Raw genomic sequence first — 23,217 nt, forward strand, 5'->3', positions numbered from 1 at the left:
CCTGCGCCTGCCTGCGCGTGCAAGTTATAACATCAGACACACATGTACGCCCGTGCGCAGGTCTTAAAATCTACCCCAATATGCGCAAAACGTGCCATCTGTTATGCGCAACTACCATCCATTCGTGATATATGTGTATTTTGCCTAAATGAATGAAATGAATGGAGCAATGAATGAACATCTCTACTAACTGCCATTCCATACAGGTTTCCCCCAAATCTTATGTTAAGAGTAATAATATTAACATTCAAAACCAAGCACTGTCAAACACATAATAACATTATTTTTACTGGGTGAGCAACCTTCTTGGTAGTTCAGACAATGCTGCTTGAACATGCTTTGTTGTAAATATGCACCTACCTTGTTGAAAATATTTAATCTGACATCTGAGAGGCAGACACTGTTGAAGCTGCATGGGCCAGGGAAGTCCTCAATTAGGAATTCTTGAATAATTCCCATGATGCTGATGTTGGACAGAAACGTGCATGTGATTGATTTTTCACTGTCACATGCAGACAGCCTAGACATCCCCATCCTCCATTGGAGGTGAGGGGATAGGATGGGCTGTCATGAAGTACTGGTCATCTTAACCAGGAGCGTTTGGGTCAGTTGCCGGGTGCCATGGCCAAGTCATTTTCTAAAGCTTAGCTAAGCACTGAGCCCTGGCACCTGTATATCATTCTAATGCTGTTATCAGTCCTGTATTTTATTTTTTGTTGTTGCTATGTTCTGTATATTACTCTACCACAGATTTACAAAGAAACTGACAGATTTTATCAAAGTTGTGTCCTGTCTTATTTTTTTTTTGTAGGCAGACAATGAGGCTGTATGTGCTTATATGTGTTTTATTTGCATGGCTGGCTACAAGTACAGGCAAAGCAAAGCGGTTGTTAATTGTGTGGTAAGTATTGCTGGAAGAAGTCACAAATAATATATCATAAATGAATTAATTTTGCCATTTTATATACCATCGTTCCAAGTGAAGATCACAACGGTTTACTTCATGACATAAATATCATAGGTAGACCATTACATTCACTTGATGCTTTCATATATATCATACATTTTAGTGAAAGACACATACATTGACTAAGGTAGTCAGGGGAGGAAGGATATACAGGGGTGAGGTAGCAGAGATGAGGAAGCAATTTTAACACAGGGTGCTGGAGGGATATAAAGTAGGGGGTCGAGAGAAGATGTATCATATATATATATATATATATATATATATATATATATATATATATATATATATATGGGCTGGGTTGGAAAGTAATGAGGTATTGAGTTCTTTAGTTAGGTTCATGCTGAATTTGTCCATGAAGGAGCAAGTACTGATTTCAGAAAAGCTTAAGTTAAGTTGTAGGCATTTTGAAATAGCCATGTTTTAAGGTCACACTTTAATTTCTTTGTTTCAGTGGTCAGTTGTATAGTCTCAGGTAGAGAGTTCTGAAGTATAGGGCCATCTATGGAGAACATACGGTCTCTTATTTTTGCCTGATGTGCATTTTATAATGATGGCACAGCTAGTAATCCTTTATTATGAGATCTTAGTGATCTCTGTGGCTTGTATGGTTGTGTTGCACCCCTACCAGGCTGGTGTTGTCAGAATGGAGGGAAGAATGTATTAATTAGGGATGTGCAGCCAGAAAGTATTCGTTGCATTCGGGATACGTATTCGTCGGGGCCCATAGACGTTGCATTCGTTCAATGGTGCCCCGATACGTTATGTGCATTCGTTTTCCGGTTCCCATTAAAGACAATGGGGGAAGTATTTGCAGCCTATTTTTGGCTGTAGAATTGGGGTTTTATTATCAATTTTGATGAAACTTCTGTGGAGCAATCATCAGAACAAAAAAACAGCTCCAAGATACTTAGACTGTGGCAATGTGGCTCCAAAGTGGCATGAATAGCCTAATGTACTTTAAAGGGGCAAAGGGGTACCAGGAGTGGCAAGAAGAGTGCTTTAATAGAGGCACAAAGCAGCAGCTTCAAAAGAGAGCACCAATAAGAGATGTCGAAGGCAGCACGACAGGCAAAGCAGCAAGACAAGTGGCATCGACATCCTACAGCACAATAAAGGAGGAACATAGCAAGCAGAAAGAATAGCACCAACACACTGAGCAACCATGATAGTGACCAGAACACTACAAGGAGTTAAGTGAGTCATTTGGTGTATGGCAGCAAGGCACAGTGGCAGAGGATAGATACAGGATGGTTACACCTGGGGAGAGTTCCCTTTCCTTTGTGCAGGAAAGGGCTCCCTAGAATGGGTTCGCCCCTAGAGTGGGATGTTTCCGTTGGCGTCTAGTAAGCTCTCGCTGGTCTTTTAAAATCTGGTAGAGTTAGCAGATATACAAAAGAGAATTTTCATGGCCGAGGCAGAGGAGGTTACTATGTAAACAGCGGTTCAACATGGGTCAGAGGGTAGATATAGGCTGGCTACACCCGGGGAGAGTTCCCTTTCCTTTGAGCCGGGAAAGGCTCCCCGGAATAGGTTGGCCCCTAGAGTGGAGCACGAGCCTTCAAAGCGTGGCGACCTGGAGCAGGGTCTCACTGTGAGCATGGTCTCACTGTATTGTGTTTGCCACAGTCTAAGTACCTTAGAGATCTTTTCTTGTTCTGAACATGGGTCAACAGGTGGTAAGAGATAGGCTGCAACAACTGGGAGAGTTCCTGTTCCTTTGAGCAGGAAAGGGCTCCCTGGAATGGGTTGGCCTATAGAGTGTATAATGGTACAAATTGTTAGGATTTAAGCATTTGCAAACAGATCATGACTTCATAAGCAAGACGGAGGAAGTTCTCTTCTCTGCCCTGAAACTAAAGAAAATTGTTTGTTTTATTTAAGGATCCATGCTGTGAAGGATTACTAGTTTGAATTACCAGAGACTGCAGTTTCCCTTTGCAACGAGGGTTCAGCTAGGCCACCCCCGCCCCCTCCCCACCAAGTCATTTAGTTAGTAAGTTATAAAATAACAAAAAGGGGTGCTGTATACAGACATGATGACAATACTTTTGTAAGATGAGTAATCTTTTGGGGGGGGGGGGGGGGGGGTTTCTTCCCATTGTGCTTGTATGGTGCCTCTCGCTGCAGTACCAGTCAGAGCTTATTTAATATTTATGTCAGGATAAGCACAACAGTATCTGCTACTTTTTCTGGTTTTGCCTCATGACATGGCATCACTTGCCTGGGCGTTGCAGAGCTGTAATGGTGCACATAAAAAACCAACTACAAAAACATCTTTGATGTAATCAAATAGTGCTGTCTTGGTATTTCAGCTCTGGGCCACTAAAGTGCCCAAGTAGTATTCAGTCCATGCTCGAGTAGAGCACTCCCACCCAAGCTGGGCAGCACTACAGTCCCACCTGACCTCCCTATCTGATACTGAAAACAACGCCCCCCCCCCCCCCCCCCCGATGCAGCAGGTCTGCCATAATCATTAGGCAGTGGCCAAACAATGCAAACGATAGTAGTGCGAGACGGCTGCCCAGCTTGCTGTGCAAATCAGAGACTGGCGGGCAACATCCGCTCCATAAAGGAAACACGGAAAGGGTGTGAAGATGCTCGTTCCTGGGGCCAGGCTTATGGCACAGCTTCTGCCATACAACCTTTATTATCTGGGATGTAACAAATCAAATACCAAACATACTGAGAGACAGGCAAAGCAATCGAGGTCAAACACTTGTAGGAACATAAGACCTGGACAGACAGGCACAGCAATGGAGGTCATACTCTTGTAGGGACATAAGGCCTGGACGGACAGGCACAGCAATACAGGACAGAGTCAATACCACCTAGGGACATAAGGCCTGGATGGACAGGCAAAGCAATCGAGGTCAAACACTTGTAGGAACATAAGGTCTGGACAGACAGGCACAGCAATCAAGGTCAAACCCTTGTAGGGACATAAGGCCTGGACGAACAGGCACAGCAATCGAGGACAGAGTCAATCCCACGTAGAGACATAAGGCCTAGATGAACAGGTACAGCAATCGAGGACAGTGTCAATCCCACATAGGGACATAAGGCCTGGATGGACAGGCAAAGCAGTCGAGGTCAAATACTTGTAGGAACATAAGGCCTGGACAGACAGGCACAGGAATCGAAGTCAAACCCTTGTAGGGACAAAAAGCCTGGATGAAAAGGCACAGCAATACAGGACAGAGTCAATCCCACGTAGGGACATAAGGCCTGGACGGACAGGCAAAGCAATGGAGGTCAAACACTTGTAGGAACATAAGGCCTGGACAGACAGGCACAGCAATCAAGGTCAAACCCTTGTAGGGACATAATGCCTGAATGGACAGGCACAGCAATACAGGGCAGAGTCAGTCCCACCTAGAGACATAAGGCCTGGATGGACAGGCACAGCAATCGAGTTCAAACACTTGTACGGACATAAGGCCTGGACGAACAGGCACAGCAATACAGGACAGAGTCAATCCCATCTAGGGACATAAGGCCTGGATGGACAGGCAAAGCAATCGAGGTCAAACACTTGTAGGAACATAAGGCCTCAACAGACAGGCACAGCAATAGAGGACAGAGATCAATCCTACGTAGGGACATAAGGTCTGGACGAACAGGCACAGCAATCGAGGACAGAGGAGAATCCTACCTAGGGACATAAGGCCTAGACAGACAGGCACAGCAATTGAGGTCAAACCCTTGTAGGGACATAAGGCCTGGACGGACAGGCACAGCAATACAGGAGAGAGTCAATCCCACCTAGAAACATAAGGCCTGGACAGACAGGCACAGCAATTGAGATCAAGCCCTTGTAGAGACGTATGGCTTGGACAGTGGATGGTCAGGCACAGCGTTTGAAGTCAGGCCCTTTTAGGGATGTACAGCCTGGACAGTGGACAGTGGAGCATAGGAGGTAGTTGGAGCTGCTGCAAAGCTTTCAATTGCTTTTATTCATCTTGCCATTCACAGGGAAAATTTGGAAACCCAAGCAAAGGCAGGTTTACTTTCAAACACACTAGCATTTCCATCAACTCTGGTGCCAGCCTTGAGCAGTGAGGGCTCATGATATCCCCTGTCATTAAAAAGACACGTTCACTGGGCATACTGGTTGGTGGACATGACAGATATTGCTGAGCCACTTTGGCTAGGTGTGGCCAGACAGTGGACTTATGTGCCCAATATGCCAGTGGATCTGTCTGCATGTTCTCTGTTGGCTCTGAGAGATACCATGTCACTGACAGCTGTGCTGGTGTCTCCTTTGCTTGGGTGGGCTGAGAGTCACTCATGCCAGCTGCTTTGTCTCTCGCCCGTCGCACAACAGATAAATCTTTATGGGCAACATGCCTTTGGCATTCTGAAGTGGAGGAGGAGGTACTATCTGTCGCTGACAGAGTGCTGCTCCTGCTTGGGCTAGCAGCACAACTCTCTGCAGTGCCCGCTGTTTCCACCTCTGCTTCACACCTAATCTGTCTCTGTCTATGACGCTCCTGTTCACAGACTTTTCTAGCAGCAGGTCCTTCACCAATAAGAGACAATCATACTGTAGGGCGAGTTTCCCTTTCTCACGGGGATCACAGATTGTGGCGAGCATGTATGTGTTCTGTTGTGTTAAAGGCCTTAATCTCTCTTGCACCTGCTGCTGCAAAACGTCCAGACAATGCAGCATCTCAACTGTCATTCCCTCTTCCTGTTTAAAGGCCTCCAAATGTTCATCCAGGAGATTAACTATAGGGATGATGTCAGCCAAGGTGGCACTTCTGGAACTCAGCTCCTCCGTGACATCCTTGAAGGGCTGCAGGATTTTTACCAGCTGACTCATGACTAACCAATCATGATGCCCTAGGGGATTCTGCACACCTATGTCCATTGTACCAGAAAGTTCATGAAGGGGTGTCTGCAGCTCCACTAACCTCTCCAGCATCATAAAGGTGGAATTCCACCGGGTGGCAATGTCTTGAATGAGACACTTGTGAGGCATCTCAAAATCAGTCTGCTTTTGTTGGAGAATCTGTCCCGCCTTCACACTTCTGTGGAAGTGCGCTGCTATATTCCTGCACTTCTGTATTAACCTATGCAGGTATTCATTCTCTTTGGCATTGGAATCCAACCCCAGAGTTGACTTCACTACCAGGTGCAGAGTGTGTGCAAATCATCGGATGTTCTTAAAGTGCCCGTCGTTTATTGCCTTAACCATGTTTGCACCTTTGTCTGTGACAAAGAACCCTGCCTGAGGATTCCTGTCTCGCTGGTATAGTTGCCAGCCTTCCAGCATCTGTCTGATGCATGCTAGAATATTGGCTGCGGTATGGGCCTGGTCTGTCAGGTGGTTGTGCAGTAAAGCCCACCTCCACCCTGATACTTGTTCACTAATAGAGCTGCTGCCTGCCCCTGCCTCAGCCAGGTCCCACCAGTGTGCTGTCAGGGTGAGGTAAGAGTGTGCAGCATTCATGGCGGTCCAGAAATGCACTCTCCCCTCTGCCTTAGCTAGCAGCGCCTGCATGCGACTATCACTCTGCTTGTACAGGCTGGGGATGACCTTTCTGTTAAATGTGGTTCTGGAGGGGACTTTGTAATTTGAACTACAACCTTCAGAAAATGCTTGAAACCCACATTCTCCAGTAACTGCAAGGGCTGGTCATCAAGGGCAATCATTTCCCCAATGCTCTTGGTTACAACTTTTGAGGCTGCCTGCCTCCTACCCCGGGATAGTGTTACCGCACTCCACCCCATTTCCTCCATGGTGGGTTGTCGCTTCTGCCACATGTCAGGGGGTTGCTGGCCTGCCACCTGACTGATAGAAGAGGATGAGGGTGTGGGCTGACTGCTGCTTTTGAACCACTTTACACTGCTTGGAAGGGGTCCCGACTGGTACTGCCACCATCCCCAGGTGGCATTAATCTTGTTGGGTGTTGCCTCTTCATATGATGCGTCATGCCAAAATTAGATAGATGTCCCATTTGCTTGCCTCTGCTAATATCCCTGCCACATTAATTACACCAAGCAAAACCCGGGTCATCCGTCACTTTAAAGTGGCTCCAGATTGCAGATGTTTTTCATGATCCTCCCTTCTCTAAAGCCGTGGGGGTGGATGCTAGCACTGGAGCTGAGGTAGCAATGTCAGGGGCCTCAGTCACCCTCTGTGCCTGCGCTGACTGCTCTTCCTCCTCCTCCTCAGTTTAATCTCTCCCCTGCTGCACTGAAGTGGAGGCTAAGACAGGACTAACTGATCCTCCTAAAGCTTCGTCAGCTATTACTTCTTCCGTTTCAGATGAGAATCCCACACAAGATGATTCTTCATCTGAAACAGAAGCAAACAGTGACTGCGCTACATTGTCAACAATAAGTGTTAGTTGAGACTTCTGTCCCCCTGCTGCTTTTGGGTGTTGACATTTTGTCTGTCATGACTCAGCCTCCCCTTCCCCCACCTCCAAAACTACAGGGCCAGAAATAGGTGGTGGCGATGGCAATGCATCATGGTCAGATTTCATTTTTTTCTGGCTGGAACTGCCTGCCCCTACAAAGAGTTTAGATTGCGGCAGGTGCCTTTTTAACTTTAATGGGGGAATGGCACTAGTGTCTTTTGAAGTGCCTCCTCTGCCAGTCCCAATCACTCGACTACATCTAGCTTTCCCTGACATGATGGATTTAATGTCACTGCCTAGTGTCTACTGGCTGCCCACTGTCACAGTGCCTTGCTATGCACTAATGTAAAGTGTGTGGTGTGCACACACAGAGCTTGCTTGTAAGCACAAAAGAGGCAGACTGGGGATTTCACTGCACAGACCATCCCAATAATAAAGTTCACTCTGTTAAACTACCACTGCCCACTGTCACGGTGCCTTGCTATGCACTAATGTAAAGTGTGTGGTGTGCACACACAGAGCTTGCTTGTAAGCAGAAAAGAGGCAGGCTGGGGATTTCACTGCACAGTCCATCCCAATAATAAAGTTCAGTCTGTTAAACTACCCACTGCCCACTGAAGCCCAGTGCACAGAGTGAGTTGAGTGAGTTGAATTAAACAAACTCAGTTTAAAAAAGCTGGAAATTCTAGCAAAATTCTAGCAAAATTCTAGCAAAATTGAATATATCTCTCCCAGCCACAATGCCCAAATCGTGCTTGCTTGCAGCCTAGCCCAGAGGATGAATGAAAAGAAAATGGCACTGCTAGAAGCTTCTCTCCCTGGCACAGAGAGACCGTCTCAGATCACATAAATAATAATCTGCTTAAAACACAAACAGGGCTAGCTGGCACAGGCACTGTAGCCAAATAAAGAATAAAAAGCGTTATTTCTCTTTACTATCTAGCCAAAATTGCTCTCATTGCAGCCTCCTTCCACAAAGCCCACCTCCCCACACCACCCCTGCAAAGAAAGTGCATGGCATGCCTCGTACTGAAGTATATATAGTGCTGGGTCATCAGTAAAATCGTCATCGAGCACTGAATGGCTGCATTCAGTGTATTTCACAAAATGTAAGCGCTGATATGCTGCATTTCTGTATCCGTGCCAGCTGTCCAACCCTTTCCTGTGAGTCACTGTGTTGGACAGGTTGGCACGGTTACTGGATACGGATACTGGAATGCAGTGTATCAGTGCTTACATTTTGTGAAATGATTGCAAATGGTGGCGAAGAAAAGCAAGCGCGCTGTGCGATATGCAGCGAATGAAATGGATGATAAGTTATATTCGTGTGGAGTCGCGATGCGTTTCGCGTCCCCAGGAATATAATGAATATGGACATATATTTTGCAGATTGCCAATATGGTGAAAACGAATGCACACCCCTAGTATTAATGTTAAAACTTTGTACTGGATTCAGGATTGAATATGTAGCTGGTGCAGAGTAGGGGTGTGCATTCGTCCCCTGCGAATTGGTAATCTGCAACATATAGGGCCATATTCTTTGTATTCGTGGGGAAGCGAAATGTTTCGCGATTCCCCACAAATACAATGAATCTTTGCCGAATTATTTGGCCATCTAAAGGAGCCAATTTAAACAAACCCCCACAAGACTTGCCAAAAGTCCCTGATGGTCCAGCGGAGGTCCGGGAGCGATCTCCTGCACTCAGGTCGTCGGCTGCCAGTATTCAAAATGGTGCCAATAGCCTTTGCCCTTACTATGTCACAGGGGCTACCGATGCCATTGGTCAGCCCCTGTCACATGGTAGGAGCACAAGATGGCGCCGGCCATCCATTGCTCCTACCATGTGACAGTGGCTGACTAATGGCACCGGTAGCCCCTGTGACATAGTAGATCAAAGGCTATTGGTGCCATTTTGAATACTGGCAGCCAACGACCCAAGTGCAGGAGATCGCTCCCGGACCCCCCGCTGGACCACCAGGGAGTTTTGGTAAGACTTTGGGGGGGGGGGTCAGGAGGGTGGGGGGTTGTAGTTAATTTAATTTTAGCTGGGAAACGAATAAGAATTAACGTATAAACGTATCGGGGGGCCCCCCTTTCCGAATGCAACATTTCTGCCCCCCCGATGAATATGAATCCCGAATGCAACATATGGTGTCCCTTTGCACATCCCTAGTGCAGAGCTATCAGTGACTGCGCGATGTGATTGAATTTCCTGGATCCAGTTAAGAGTCTAGCTGCAGCATTTTGTAGTAGTTGTAGTTTTTTTTATAAGACCTTTAGGTGCCTCAAGTAGAAGGGAGTTGAAGTAGTCTAAGTTTGAAAAAATGAGGATTTGCAGCACCGTGCGGAAGTCTACATGAGTCAGCAAATGTTTCAGTCTATGTAGTAATCGCAGTTTAGCATAGCCTGATTTGTGTTGCGTGTCCCGGCCGCACTAGTGCCGCAGCCAAGCCTGCTCACCTCGCCCCGGCAGGTCCTGGTCCATCCTCCCTTGCAGCCACAGCCAGCTCCTCTTGCCCGCAGCGTTCCATGGTGTCCCAAGGCCCATCGGGGCCTTCAGATTCTCAGCGTCTTCACGCCGGGGCTCAGCGTCCTCCTCAATGTCAGCCCCGCCTCAGGCACATATGCGCGGACCGCTCGGCTCTTTAAAGCGCCCAGCACGGGAAACTGGTCCACAGCGCCCGATGATTACATCATATAGACCTTGTATATAAGGCGAGGCTCGGTCCCCAGAACCTCGCCTTGGCAATCGGGTCAACACCTCCGGTGTATCTAGTTGCCGTTCTTTGCTCCTTGTTTCTGTGTTCTTTGATCCAGTCTCTGTTCCAGTGTTCCTGCATTCCTGTGTTCCTGTGTTGTTCTAGTGCTCCTGCGTTCCTGTGTTCCCGTGTTGTTCCGGTGTTCCTGCATTCCTGTGTTCCTCTCTGTGTCCCAGTGTCTGTCCTGATTCCTGCTCCACGTTCCTCTTCAGTAGTACCTTCTTGGACTGATTCACGCTTCTGACCTCTGTTTTCCTGACCACATTTGACCGCTGCCTGGACCTGACCTCTGCTTGCCTGACCACCTTAGACCACTGCCTAGAACTGACCACTGCCTTTCTGAACACGTTCGACCGCTGCCTGGAACTGACCTCTGCTTGCTGTTGTGTCCGTCGGTCGCAGACGGTTGCGACCGCTCTGCCTCACCTCTTTTTTGCCTTTCTCCTCCTCCATGGGTAAGATGGCTGCCTCCGGTGCTGAGTGCCGAAACCCTCGGCATCTCCATCTCAGCATGGGCGTCCCTGTCCGCCATGCTCCTTCCCATGGCCTCCTAGGGTGCACACTGCCTACGCTTATCTACATGTCATGGCAGGAACCTCGGGGGCGTCCCCACCGCATGACGTCAATACATCTGGGTATTTAAGCCTCCGCTCCACGTCCAACAAACGAGTTAGCAAGGACTTCAGTTTAGCTACTCTGACCGCTTCTAAGCTGCACGCTTAGACTCCTCGCTACCCTCTGGGGTATCTCGCTCCTGTAGAAGCTCTGGGCACCCGCTCCTCAGGGGCCTCTCACTTACCACTACCCTTCGGGGTTTTCTACTAACTAGACAACCGCTCCAGGATTCTGCGCTCCCAGGTACTCGCTCCTCGAGGGCCTATCCAACTCAGTACATCCTGCATCACGAACCTCGGGTTCCCTTCACCATCAACCTGGAGGATTCCAGCACTACTCTTCAGTGAATACCTTTATGATCCATACCACCCACCAGGTTCAGCTTATCCCGCTCTGCGGAACACTACCAGCTTTGTACATCTGGGTGAGACTTCTACATCTGAGGCTGTCTGAATGTATTGGCACCTTGCTGGACTTTAGTGCCATACCTTCCTGCATTTCTACCATCCATCTATAGTAGTACAATAAAGCTTTTCATCTCCAGTGTCTGCTCTCTGAGTCTAGCCTATCGCTGTGGTTCCTCACGGGGCCCCTCCCCGTGGGAGGAGTCATCTCCACTGTGACTAAGAGTCCACTATGCCACAAACCCAACACTTGACTACATTTGGACTGATCTTGGAACTGACCCTTGCTTTGGCTGACCATCCTTGGACGGATACCCTGGCTTTGACCCTTGTGCTTCCCTCGGATACTCTGTTTGCTCCTGTGACCATCAGACCAGCCTGTTTGGATGCTGCCCGTGACCTTCCTCAGACTAGATCACTAGGCACTGCCTAACTTGCCCGGAGGACTTTCATATCCTGTCTCCTTCCTGGGGTCTCCGGTGATCCCTGTCCAGGTCTAGTCCATCCTCTCCTCACCAGCCGTGCACCTTTGCTTGTGTGGGCACACCTCTCTGCTATCTCTCTGGGAGACCCTCCAAGGCCCACCTAAGTCCAGGCAGTCCGGGTACCCAAGGGCTCAACCTGTGGAAACCCCAGATTGATATTGGTGAAGCTCCAGCTAGCCTCTGTCTCCTTGTGTGCTCCGCCTCCTGGTGGCAGGCATTCTCTGGATCTGACCAGAAGGCCGTACCAAGCCTGCACCAGGCCAAGGGTCCACTTCCAATGCAACAATTTCATTAATTTATTTACATGTTTCTCCATTGTTAGGTTCTTGTCAATCTGTATTCCAAGACCCTCCCTTGGTCTGAGGGTGTAATATTTAGAGATGTGCTTCGTGTTTTGCTACCGGGTCGTTTTTTGACTTGGATACTTCGTGGTAAAGTTCGGTTTTTATCGTTTAGTTTTTTTGAAAAAAAAACCAAACTAAACGGGGAAAACCAAAACCGGGCCAAAAAACGACGCGGGAAAACAAAGCTAAAAAAAAAACCCACCCCACGCATTTAAATTAAATTTAATACATTACATACACCCCCCCCATCCCGATTCCTCCCCCTCCCCCTCCCCAAGACTTACCAACATCCCTGGTGGTCCAGCGGGGTCCCGGGTGCCATTTGTCCCTCCGTGGCGTGCCCAGTGTGCTAGTGCTAGCCACACTCAAAATGGTGCCGAATAGCCTCTGAACTACTATGTCACAGGGGCTACCGGCGCCATTGGTCAGCCCCTGTCACATGGTAGGAGAACCGACCAATGGCGCCGAAAGCCCCTGTGACATAGTTTGGGCAAAGGCTATCGGCGCCATTTTGATTATTGGCAGCCGACAACGACATCGCTCCAGGACCCCCGCTGGACCCCCAGGGATTATTGGCAAGCCTTGGGGGGGGTCAGCAGGCCCCCCCCAACTGGCCAAAAAGCTTGCCAATAATCCCTGGGGGTCCAGCGGGGGTCCGGGAGCGATGTCGTCGTCGGCTGCCAATAATCAAAATGGCGCCGATAGCCTTTGCCCATACTATGTCACAGGGGTTTTCGGCGCCATTGGTCGGTTCTCCTACCATGTGACAGGGGCTGACCAATGGCGCCGGTAGCCCCTGTGACATAGTAGTTCAGAGGCTATTCGGCACCATTTTGAGCGTGGCTAGCACTAGCACACTGGGCACGCCACGGAGGGACAAATGGCACCCGGGACCCCGCTGGACCACCAGGGATGTTGGTAAGTCTTGGGGAGGGATCGGGATGGGGGGGGGGGGGGGGGGTTATTATAGTTAATGTTAATGTTTGGGGTGGTTTTTAATTTAAAAAAAAAAAAAGTACCTCTCTCCCCATACAAACCCGAAAAATGGATTTTCCCCGAAGTTCGGCGAAAATCCTTTTCGGGTTTCGGGGCCCCCGAACCAGGACAAATTAGGCAATTTCTTTGTAATTGCCTAATTCGTGATAAACGATTGCACATCTCTAGTAATATTGAAGTTACCTAGGTCAAGTGTCTGAGGAGACGTTATTGGGTGATTTCTTCTTAACAGAATGATTTCAGTTTTTTAATGTTTAGAGATAGTTTGAGATTGGTTAGTTCATCTTGAATAGCCTTCATATATGATGCCAACGTCTGTACTGTATTCCTAACAAAGATAGTGAATGGTATGTAGAACTGAATCAAAATAAACAAAAACCTTCCTTCAAATTTTAAACTGGACTCTTCAGAACAATAGTAATCAAACTAATAAAAAGTGACAAAGGCATAACTGTTATATATCCAAAGTTTTTATACAACATTCTTAAAACACATTTCATCAAAGCACTGTGTCCCAACAATGTTCACCTCTTCATAGTCTTACGACCGTCGCTGCCCGACGTCTCCACTCCGCCCTCCTTACCTCCTCTGCGACTCCCTCTTGCTCAAGTGGAAGGTTGGCTGCCGTGGCCTCTTTCTGCCGTCTTCCTCCGGTGTCCCCGGAGTGGCTCTACGCTGCAATCCGCCATGATTTACAAGGGCCTAGGGGCATGCGTGCGGCCTGGCCCCGATTGATGTACCAGCAGTGGCGCGAACCTCAGGGGCGTCCCCCTGAGATGTCGTCATCTGTACCGGATATATACCTAAGCTACTCAGCATCCTCGGACTTACCAGGGGTACCCGCTCCTCGGGGGCCTCGCTCCCTCTTTGTTTTTCAGATCACAGTTTGGAACAGGTACTCGCTCCTCGAGGGCCCATGTTCCCGGACTGGTTGCTGAATACCTCTTCTGCCTGGAAGTCATCGCTGTCTACTACATCAGTGAGTCACCATCTCTCTCTCAGAGCTTACCCTGGAACCAGGTACTCGCTCCTCAAGGGCTTAACTCATTCCAATATCTGGACTACTTCTATGAGACTATTGTGTGAGTGTTACTATCAAGGTTTGGTACTGGAACTCTGAATACCTTGTCTACTCACTATATTTAGTTTCTCTACAGCTCAGCCATCCTGGGATTGCTTTTCCAGTATCTGAGGGACTACAGCCCAGCCGGGCACTTCCAGCTCACTACTGCCACCTCTGGTAGTTCTATATACTGTTTAATAAAAGAACTAGTATGTGTCTGTCTCCAACTTCTGAACCTGACCAGTGGTCCCTCTCAGGATCTTCCCCCGGGGGCGTGGTCATCTGCCACCGGCCCAAGGATCCACCCACAACTACCACAAATAATAACACATAGCGCAGAACACTTCCTCATCATGACGCTCAATGTAACAAAATGGCGTCTGACATCATGAGCTCTCAGTTCCTTAAAATAAAAGGAGGTGCAGGATGAACCAATTAACAGGCATAAATATGAACAATCAAAATGACTTAATATAGAACTCTCAAATCAATGAGTACCAATCTATCTCCTGATTTAAACCAGAGGGGTGCACCATATCCAAGATATAAATCCAGTTATGCTCTCATTCATTAAGAATTACCAAATGGTCACTTCCCTGGTTTAGTATTGGTACAAAATCAATAGATACCCATCCTATTTGGCTGAAAACATGATCACTGTCCAAACAATGTTGTTCCAATAGAGCTGAAATATTTTGTGATCCCAAACAACTACGGTGTTCATTTAATCGTTGTCTGACCGGTCTCTTAGTGCATCCCACATATAACAAATTACAGGGACAAATCAAGACAAATATCACCCATCATGATAAACATGAAGTAGAGTGCTGTAAATAAATTTTAAACCCTGTGCCCGGGGCTACCCATTGATTACACACAATCATATTAGCACAATGTGAACCAGTGCTGCAAGACGAGTGTCCCTTAATTGGTACACCAGTGTTGATGTTAGGTAACAATGCTTTAATGACATTCTCTCTAATGCTTCTACTTCAAGAACTCATGATGTCCGATGCCATTTTGTTACATCGAGTGCCATGATGAGGAAGTGGTCAGTGCTATGAAGAGGTGAAAGTTGTTGGGACTCAGTGCCTTGATGAAATGTCTTTTGAGGATGTTGTATTAAAAACTTTGGATATTCTATTATTTGAGAGGAAAAAAATAGACTGTTACCTGAGGTAGGAACTTGGGGACTTCAGAAACGTAGACTACATTGGAGTTGGTCTTCTTCCTTTGGAAATTCATCACGACATTTGGAGGGGTATCTATGATAATCATTTGAGACAAGACAAGATAAGTTTTCATGTTTTTCACTTACTTCACAAAAATATAAAAATAAGGTGGTAGGAGGCACAGTCCGATGATTAAATTACAAAACAGGCAATGAAAATAAGTTGCAGTAAATATTGCAGCATCAAGCTTGGAGATATGATGGTCATGCCTTTGTCACTTTTTATTAATTAATTTGATTACTATTGTTCATTAAGAGTTCAATTAAAAATTTGAAGGAAGATTTTTGTTTAGTTTGATTCATAAGTATTTCCTATCCAGGACTTTTTTATTGTACGTATGTAGAACTGAATGTCATCAGAATATAGGTAGAAGACAATTCCTAGGTCAGAAAGTAATTTACAGAGTGGAAGCATGTCAAAAGGCAGTTTTTATAAGGCTTCTTTGTCCAAACATCTATGGAATGTGAAGTTATCCAGTTTAACTAGTGAGAATGTAGTTTACTAGTTTTGTATTACTTCCATTCGCTATTTTTCTCCATCTAGTCTTTATTTATAGGTCATTTGTAGTAAATACAGATGATATAGAGGTATACACAGGATCGTTTTCTAAAAGCCAAATCTAATGTTGATATGTTGCAAGTTCTTAGAATCTATGTTCATTCTATAGAAAGATATTGCTCTTGAAAGCGTCAGCAGGGTTATAAATACAAGGGAGCCGTAAGAAACATTTCACCATCTGCTGTTATTTTTAATAGGAAAAGCTGACTCTTCAGATTTACATAGTAGAGTCTCAACTTGAAGCATTACCCACCTCACACTTGGGCCTGGACCAAGCCATAGAAAGGAGTGACTTGCGGCAGAAGGAGGAGGAACTGAAAAAAGGTAAGAATTTAGAGCTGGCTACATGTGTTCAGAAAATAAAAGACTTACTCTTCTCCCAGAACCCAGCTTTAAGTCGACAACTCTTCAAAACCTGTCAAAGCATTTACATAAAGCACCTCTGGTGGTGCATTTCTAGCATACAAGATTGATCACCATATTTTATGTCAGCGTGACTTATTACTTCTCTTATCATGAGGTATCTGGAAGTGACCCCCTATCATGATAGGAATGTATAAGCTTAGTTTTAAAGCAAGTGTTCCTTTTATTGTAAAGTCTGCATCATTGATAGAGTACAGCTTAGATGGTATGGTGGGAGTAACCGTTGAGAAGTTCCAAGTTGAATTGTGAAAAGGTAGAAGTTTGCATTCTAAACTATTGAACAAGTTATGTTTTATGTTGAATTTTACAAAATAGCACCTAATGAATTTCAGAATATTGTAGTAACAGCACTACATTTCTCAGTGGAAGGGAGTGGGCAGTGGAGTGTCTCAGAGATCTGTATTGGGACCCTTACTTTTCAATATATTTATAAATGATCTGGAAAGAAATACGACGAGTGAGGAATCAAATTTGCAGTTGATACAAAATTGTTCAGAGTAGTTAAATCACAAGCAGATTGTGATAAATTGCAGGAAGACCTTGTGAGACTGGAAAATTGGGCATCGAAATGGCAGATTAAATTTAATGTGGATAAGTGCAAGGTGATGCATATAGGGAAAAATAACCCATGCTATAGTTATACAATGTTAGGTTCCATATTAGATGCTACCACCCAAGAAAGAGATCTAGGTGTCATAGTGGATAACACATTGAAAAAGTCGGTTCAGTATGCTGCAGCAGTCAAAAAAGCAAACAATGTTGGGAATTATTAGGAAGGGAATGGTGAATATAACGGAAAATGTCATAATGCCTCTGTATCACTCCATGGTGAGACCCCACCTTGAATACTGTGTACAATTCTGGTCGCTGCATCTCAAAAAAGATATAATTGCGACAGAGAAGGTATAGAGATGGGCGACGAAAATGATAAGGGGAATGGAACAGCTCCCCTATGAGGAAAGATTAAAGAGGTTAGGACTTTTCAGCTTGGAGAAGAAACGGCTGAGGGGAGATATGATAGAGATGTTTAAAATCATGAGAGGTCTAGAACATGTAGATGTGAATCAGTTATTTACTCTTTCAGATAATAGAAAGACTAGGGGGTACTCCATGAAGTTAGCATGTGGCACATTTAAAACTAATCGGAGAAAGATCTTCTTCACTCAACGCACAATTAAACTGGAATTTGTTGCCAGAGGATGTGGTTAGTGCAGTTAGTATAGCTGTGTTTAAAAAGGATTGGATAAGTTCTTGGAGGAGAAGTCCATTACCTGCTATTAATTAAGTTGACTTAGAAAATAGCCACCACTATTACTAGCAACGGTAACATGAAATAGACTTAGTTTTTGGGTACTTTCCAGGTTCTTATGGCCTGGATTGGCCACTGTTGGAAACAGGATGCTGGGCTTGATGGACCCTTGGTGTGACCCAGTATGGCATGTTCTTATGTCTTAAGAGGTCTCACTAGTAGGGATTTTATTTTTTAGATTGCATTGCAAAAATTTGGTAAGGTGTTATTAAATTTAATGTGGGCATGTGTCTGTCCCCAAAAGCTTAGCAATTCTGGATGTGGCAACAGATCTTCCATTGTCCAAGAAACTCACTTTAATAAAACTCTCGGCTTGCTAATTATTTTTTTGAATGCAACTGTAACTACACACACTGTCATCATTTTCCACAAAAAAGCTGTGATTCTTCAAAGGGTGCCAATTTTAAAAATCAGACCTTTCATATAATATTTCTCACTGTGATATTTCTATAAGGGGGTGGGTGGCTTGACTTCTGCTATTACATCATGCATGGAAATCTATGCAGTCACACCAGTAGTCGGGTTCTCACTAGGTATTTTTAATGAAATCAATTAAATGCCACCTTAAAACTTATTAAGAAAAACAAAGAAAAAGAACTGATATTTAAAACAGATGCTGTTTCCAAAATTGCAACTTCTTCTGATAGTCTCCTTTCATATTTTGTTGCCTGAAGCAAAATTGGCTACATGCATTAGAATTAATGCTGGGAGCATAAATCATGGCTTCTAGTCTGTGAAATTTTAAGGTATGCAACAAATTAGATTGAGGGCAAAGCTGAATATCCCCAAAAACCTCTTTTTTGCAGCAGGAGATAGAAATGATTCAGGCCAAATATCTCCAATCATTTGGCTGTTTATGCAACTCATGTTGTGGAGCACTAGGAGAGCGGTCTGTTTACCAGGAAATGTGTTCTTGGGCAACGGCTCGACCCCAGAGGTACTCCGAAGAGGTGCCGTGGTAGGCGAGGCATGCCTGAGCATGGGTTGAACAGGAGCAAGGCTGGACTGAAGACTGGAGATACTGACCCTCCTCCGGACCTGCATGCTTCGGAAGACCAACAACGCAATGGTGGTCTTATGAACAGTCCTCCGACCGTTCCAAGCCCTTTCGGACCTGCCGCAGGTTACGGCAAGAAGCGGCAGGCCAGATGGAGGCCAGGGCAGCGAAGACCAGAACATAGAGATACAGACGAGACTCAGGAACGAGGTACTTGGATGCACAGACGAGACTCAGGAACAGACGTAGACTCAGGAAAGAGGTACTTGGTAGAGATGTGAATCATGTGATCGATCGTCTTAACGATCGATTTCGGCTGGGAGGGGGAGGGAATCGGATCGTTGCCGTTTGGGTTTTTTAAAAATCGTGAAAATCGTGAAAATCGAAAACCGGCACACTAAAACATCCCTAAAACCCACCCCGACCCTTTAAAATAAATCCCCCACCCTCCCGAACCCCCCCCCCAAAATGCCTTAAATTACCTGGGGTCCAGTGGGGGGGGAGGGCGGGAAAACCGGCACACTAAAACAACCCTAAAACCCACCCCAACCCTTTAAAATAAATCCCCCACCCTCCCGAACCCCCCCAAAATGCCTTAAATTACCTGGGGTCCAGAGGAAGGGTCCCGGTGTGATCTTTTACTCTCAGACCTCCGGTGCTTGTAGAAATGGCGCCAGCGCTACCTTTGCCTTGTCATATGACAGGTCAAAGGTAGCGCCGGCGCCATTTTGTTTTTTGTCCCCCGAGGTCAGGAGCGTAGGAGATCGCTCCCGGACCCCCGCTGGACCCCCAGGGACTTTTGGCCAGCTTGGGGGGCCTCCTGACCCCCACAAGATTTGCCAAAAGTCCAGCGGGGGTCCGGAACGACCTCCTGCAGTCGAATTGTGTTGTCTACGGCCGGCGCCATTTTGCGCAAAATGGCGGCGCAAAATGGCGCCAGCCATAGACAACACAATTCGACTGCAGGAGGTCGTTCCGGACCCCCGCTGGACTTTTGGCAAGTCTTGTGGGGGTCAGGAGGCCCCCCCAAGCTGGCCAAAAGTCCCTGGGGGTCCAGCGGGGGTCTGGGAGCGATCTCCTGCCGCGAATCGTTTTTCCGTACGGAAAAACCAAAGGTAGCGCCGGCGCCATTTCTACAAGCACCGGAGGTCCGAGAGTGGAAGATCACAGCGGGACCCTTCCTCTGGACCCCAGGTAATTTAAGGCATTTTGGGGGGGTTCGGGAGGGTGGGGGATTTATTTTAAAGGGTCGGGGTGGGTTTTAGGGTTTTTTTAGTGTGCCGGTTTTTTCGCCCTCCCCCTTCCCCCGATTTACGATTTTTTGACGATAAATCGGGGGAATTGTTATTGTATCGCGGCTCTAACGATTTTTGACGATTTAAAATATATCGGACGATATTTTAAATCGTCAAAAAACGATTCACATCCCTAGTACTTGGATGCACAGACGAGACTCGGGTATACGGACAATGGCGCGATCCCTCAGGGCGCCCTACTCAGCCAGTACTACTGGTCTGGTCACGGACCACCCTGTCCTACATCCGCGGGAGCGGGACCAGAGCAGGAAGAAACGAGATACTTGGCTTTCAGAAGCCTCAGGAGCGAGGTACAAGGCTTTCAGAAGACTCAGGAACAAGGTACAAGACTTGCATCATGAAGCACCCTACTCAGCCTGCCCGCGGGGCTGGTCGCGGACCACGACATGGCTTTCCGCGGGGTACCAAGCTTACAGAAGACTCAGGAACAAGGAACTAGGGGTTCAGGAGAGCAAGACAGAATCACGGGCTTCAGGATCAGGAGAAGCAACATCAGTGCTGGGTCACGGACATCGGGAACAAACATCTGGACTGGAACACGGATACTGGATCAGGAGACAGACCTTAGGGCTGGAACAAGGACATCTGGAACAGCAGGTGAACATCAGGACTGGAACGAGACAATAGGACAAGACGAGGAGCTCCAACGAAGAACAGGAAACACAGGACCTTGAAGAAGTGCTGGAACAAGGACAACTCCTGGCGCGAAGGACAGCAGGATCCCAGGAGTGACCAACTCCTTGCGAAGGCAAAGCTGGAATGGACGTTGAGCCCTTTTGTAGGGCTGAAGAGGACAACGCCCAGGGAGGAGTCAGAAGAGGGCCACACCTGGCTGGCCCTTGAAGAACAGGCGAGAGGCGGGCGCCCGCACCTTAGGAGAGCTGGAGAAGAGAGAGCTGGAAGCTGGTGGCGTCCTCAGCCACGTGGAAGGCCCGAGGAAGCAAGGCAGGTAGCGGAGCAGCCCTGCTCTGAGGCTGGAGAAATGGCAGGCTGCAGGAGCGGCTCCCAGCCGCGAAGACTGAAGCAGGAAGGCAGGAAGAGAAGGGCTGGCTGCAGGAAGAGCAGAGAGCTGCAGGCACCGGCAGGGATGGCCTCCCTGCCGGCCATGGACCCGGGCAGAAGCAGGCACCGACAGGGACGGCCTGCCTGCCAGCTGAAGACCCCAGCCTCGTGGAAACAGCCACGGGGACGGCCCCAGCTGAGTCGGGGAAGTAGGAGTGTCAGCAGCGGTCCCAGCCACATGGGGGAGCTCCCGGCGGCCCGACCCTGCCGCATAGGGCCGGAGGCAGCCAGGGAGGAGTCCAGCGACGGCGGCACACCCGCCGCGAAGAAGATAGCATCAGCGGCTCGACTGGCCGCTTGAAGGTAAGAGCCTGCCCGCGCGGGCAGGATCGCAACAACTCAAATATTTTGAAGACTATAGATCCAAGCTTTGATAAGATTATGTGGCACAGAAATGTTTGTGTTGATAGAAGGTCACCCAGGAAATATGGCAAACATTAAAATTTTGCAAAGAAGAGTGAATTTTCGAGGACATTTCAGGATCTCTGCTCAAAATAAACACCTTGCAGACCTTCTAGTACTATTAAAAATGTGCATGTTGCAAACAAGTAAACCTTTTCCACTTCAAGGACAATTTTCAAGGTGATTTGTGCAGGTGAAAAAAAGGTTTTCCTTGAGTTGATTGTCTGTCTGAAATTTGCCGTCCCCCCAGTGCAGTTAGTGGGTTTCACAAGGCGCATTATTAAAGCCGCATTGAGAGGAGGCATTGCCAAGAGAATGTTTAGGTTGGAAGAGGGAGCATGTAGACAGAATTTTCAAACGTTTGCATGTACTTTTCCTGCAAAATTCTATTTGCAGGAAAAGCAGGTACACGTGACTGCACGTACTTTGTACCTGTGGCCAAGCTTCAAAGCAAAAGTATCTGAAATCATTTTGCTTTGAGAATTGGTGCGAAGCCCCTCCGTAAAAAGTGAGCGCAGTCTTTGCCCCAGTGCAGTTTGAATATTGCTCTCTTTCGGCCTAATTTTAAAAGGCGTCGTGCATTAAAACCGGGAGTTGCGCGAGTGGCCAGGCCGCGCGCATTTTCAAAGGGCCTCGGCCACGCACGTATCTCCCCGTACAGGCCGAAGACCAGCTCAACAAAAAAGGGGTGGGCCGGAGGCGGGGCCAGGGGTGGGCCAGGACAGCGCCATTAGGCACTGTCCTGCTGAAGTGCATGCCGGCAGCCTGCCGGTCCACACAACCTCCCACTGCTCCGGAAAGCAGGTAACTATGCAAACACAAAAAACAAAGTTAGATAGAGGGGCTTTTGGGGTTGGGGCACATAGAGGGAAAGGGAGGCAGGTTAGCTGGGGGTTTAGAAAGTTCCCTCCTAGTTCGCTTCTTTATTGGAGCGGACTGGGAGGGAACTGGGGCAGGCCATATTGTGTCGCCACACGCTTCTTAGAGAATGTACCCCCCTTACACGTGCGAGTGGGCACGCATGCATACATGTGAGCGGGTGGCGGATTTTATGACATGTGCACATCGACATGGACATGTTATAAAATCGGCGCATCCATGTGCACGCGCCGGGGACCACGTGCACATGGATGTCCACGCATGGGTTTAAAAATGTACCTTTTGGGGGGCAATTTTCAAAGAGTTATATGGAGGCGGTGTGTTTAAAATTAGCCTGTTTGCCCATAAATAGCATGTAGGCCAATAGATCCTATTTTATGGAGCTTGAGACTAAATAAATGCTAACAGGGAAAAAAAGAGAAGCAGTTTAGTGGCATTTTGGTCCAGGGCTCGATGTGCATGCACTTGTGGTACATTGCTTTGGGAGATTTTATTGTAAAACCTGGAACGGGATTCATACATATTATCAATCAATAAATAAAATGCACAAGTTCACTATTTTGTATGTAGTATCCAGGGTGCACATGTCCCGTACACTTTTTACACCTGCTAATTGATTTGTGCAATGAAATTGCATTTGGCATTTGCCTGTAACATTTGGGTTGGACTGAAGGGGGAACACTATGAAGCGCTGGAGGGTCTGGGTGAACTGGTGGAGATATTGGCGAAACGGCGCTTGCAAGCCCGCACACCAGCCAGTATTTTCAGAAGCAGAGTATGCACCTACTTCACGAGAAACACCTGCCTCCATGTTTAATTCTGGGTTTTTATGGGCACATAAAATATCTATGCGTAATAACATAAAATGGATAGAGAAAGTGGGCATGCCCCTGCATTACAAATATATGCGACTGCTGAAAGATATGCATGCACTTTAGGGCAGAAAGATGCTGTATTTTATAAAGTCTGCGGCTCCCACCACACTTTATAAAATGCTAGCAAAGCCACTTAGACATACGAAGAGCATACTACGAGCAGGT

At 47.1% G+C, this 23,217-nt stretch overlaps 1 protein-coding gene across 3 annotated transcripts in view; it reads left to right on the plus strand.

The window, feature by feature from the left end:
• Positions 1-23,217, plus strand: part of LOC115089116 — a 378,685-nt gene that overhangs the window by 102,668 nt on the left and 252,800 nt on the right. For 2 of the 3 annotated variants that reach the window (XM_029597089.1, XM_029597088.1), the window contains exons 9-10: positions 812-901; positions 15,987-16,113. In XM_029597089.1, coding sequence (XP_029452949.1) covers positions 812-901; positions 15,987-16,113 — 217 coding nt within the window. The remainder of the gene's footprint in view (positions 1-811; positions 902-15,986; positions 16,114-23,217) is intronic. The other variant, XM_029597090.1, reaches the window with a different exon arrangement.

The sequence above is a fragment of the Rhinatrema bivittatum genome, chromosome 4 (genome assembly GCF_901001135.1).
Source record: "Rhinatrema bivittatum chromosome 4, aRhiBiv1.1, whole genome shotgun sequence".
In the NCBI taxonomy this organism is placed as follows: Eukaryota; Metazoa; Chordata; class Amphibia; order Gymnophiona; family Rhinatrematidae; genus Rhinatrema; species Rhinatrema bivittatum.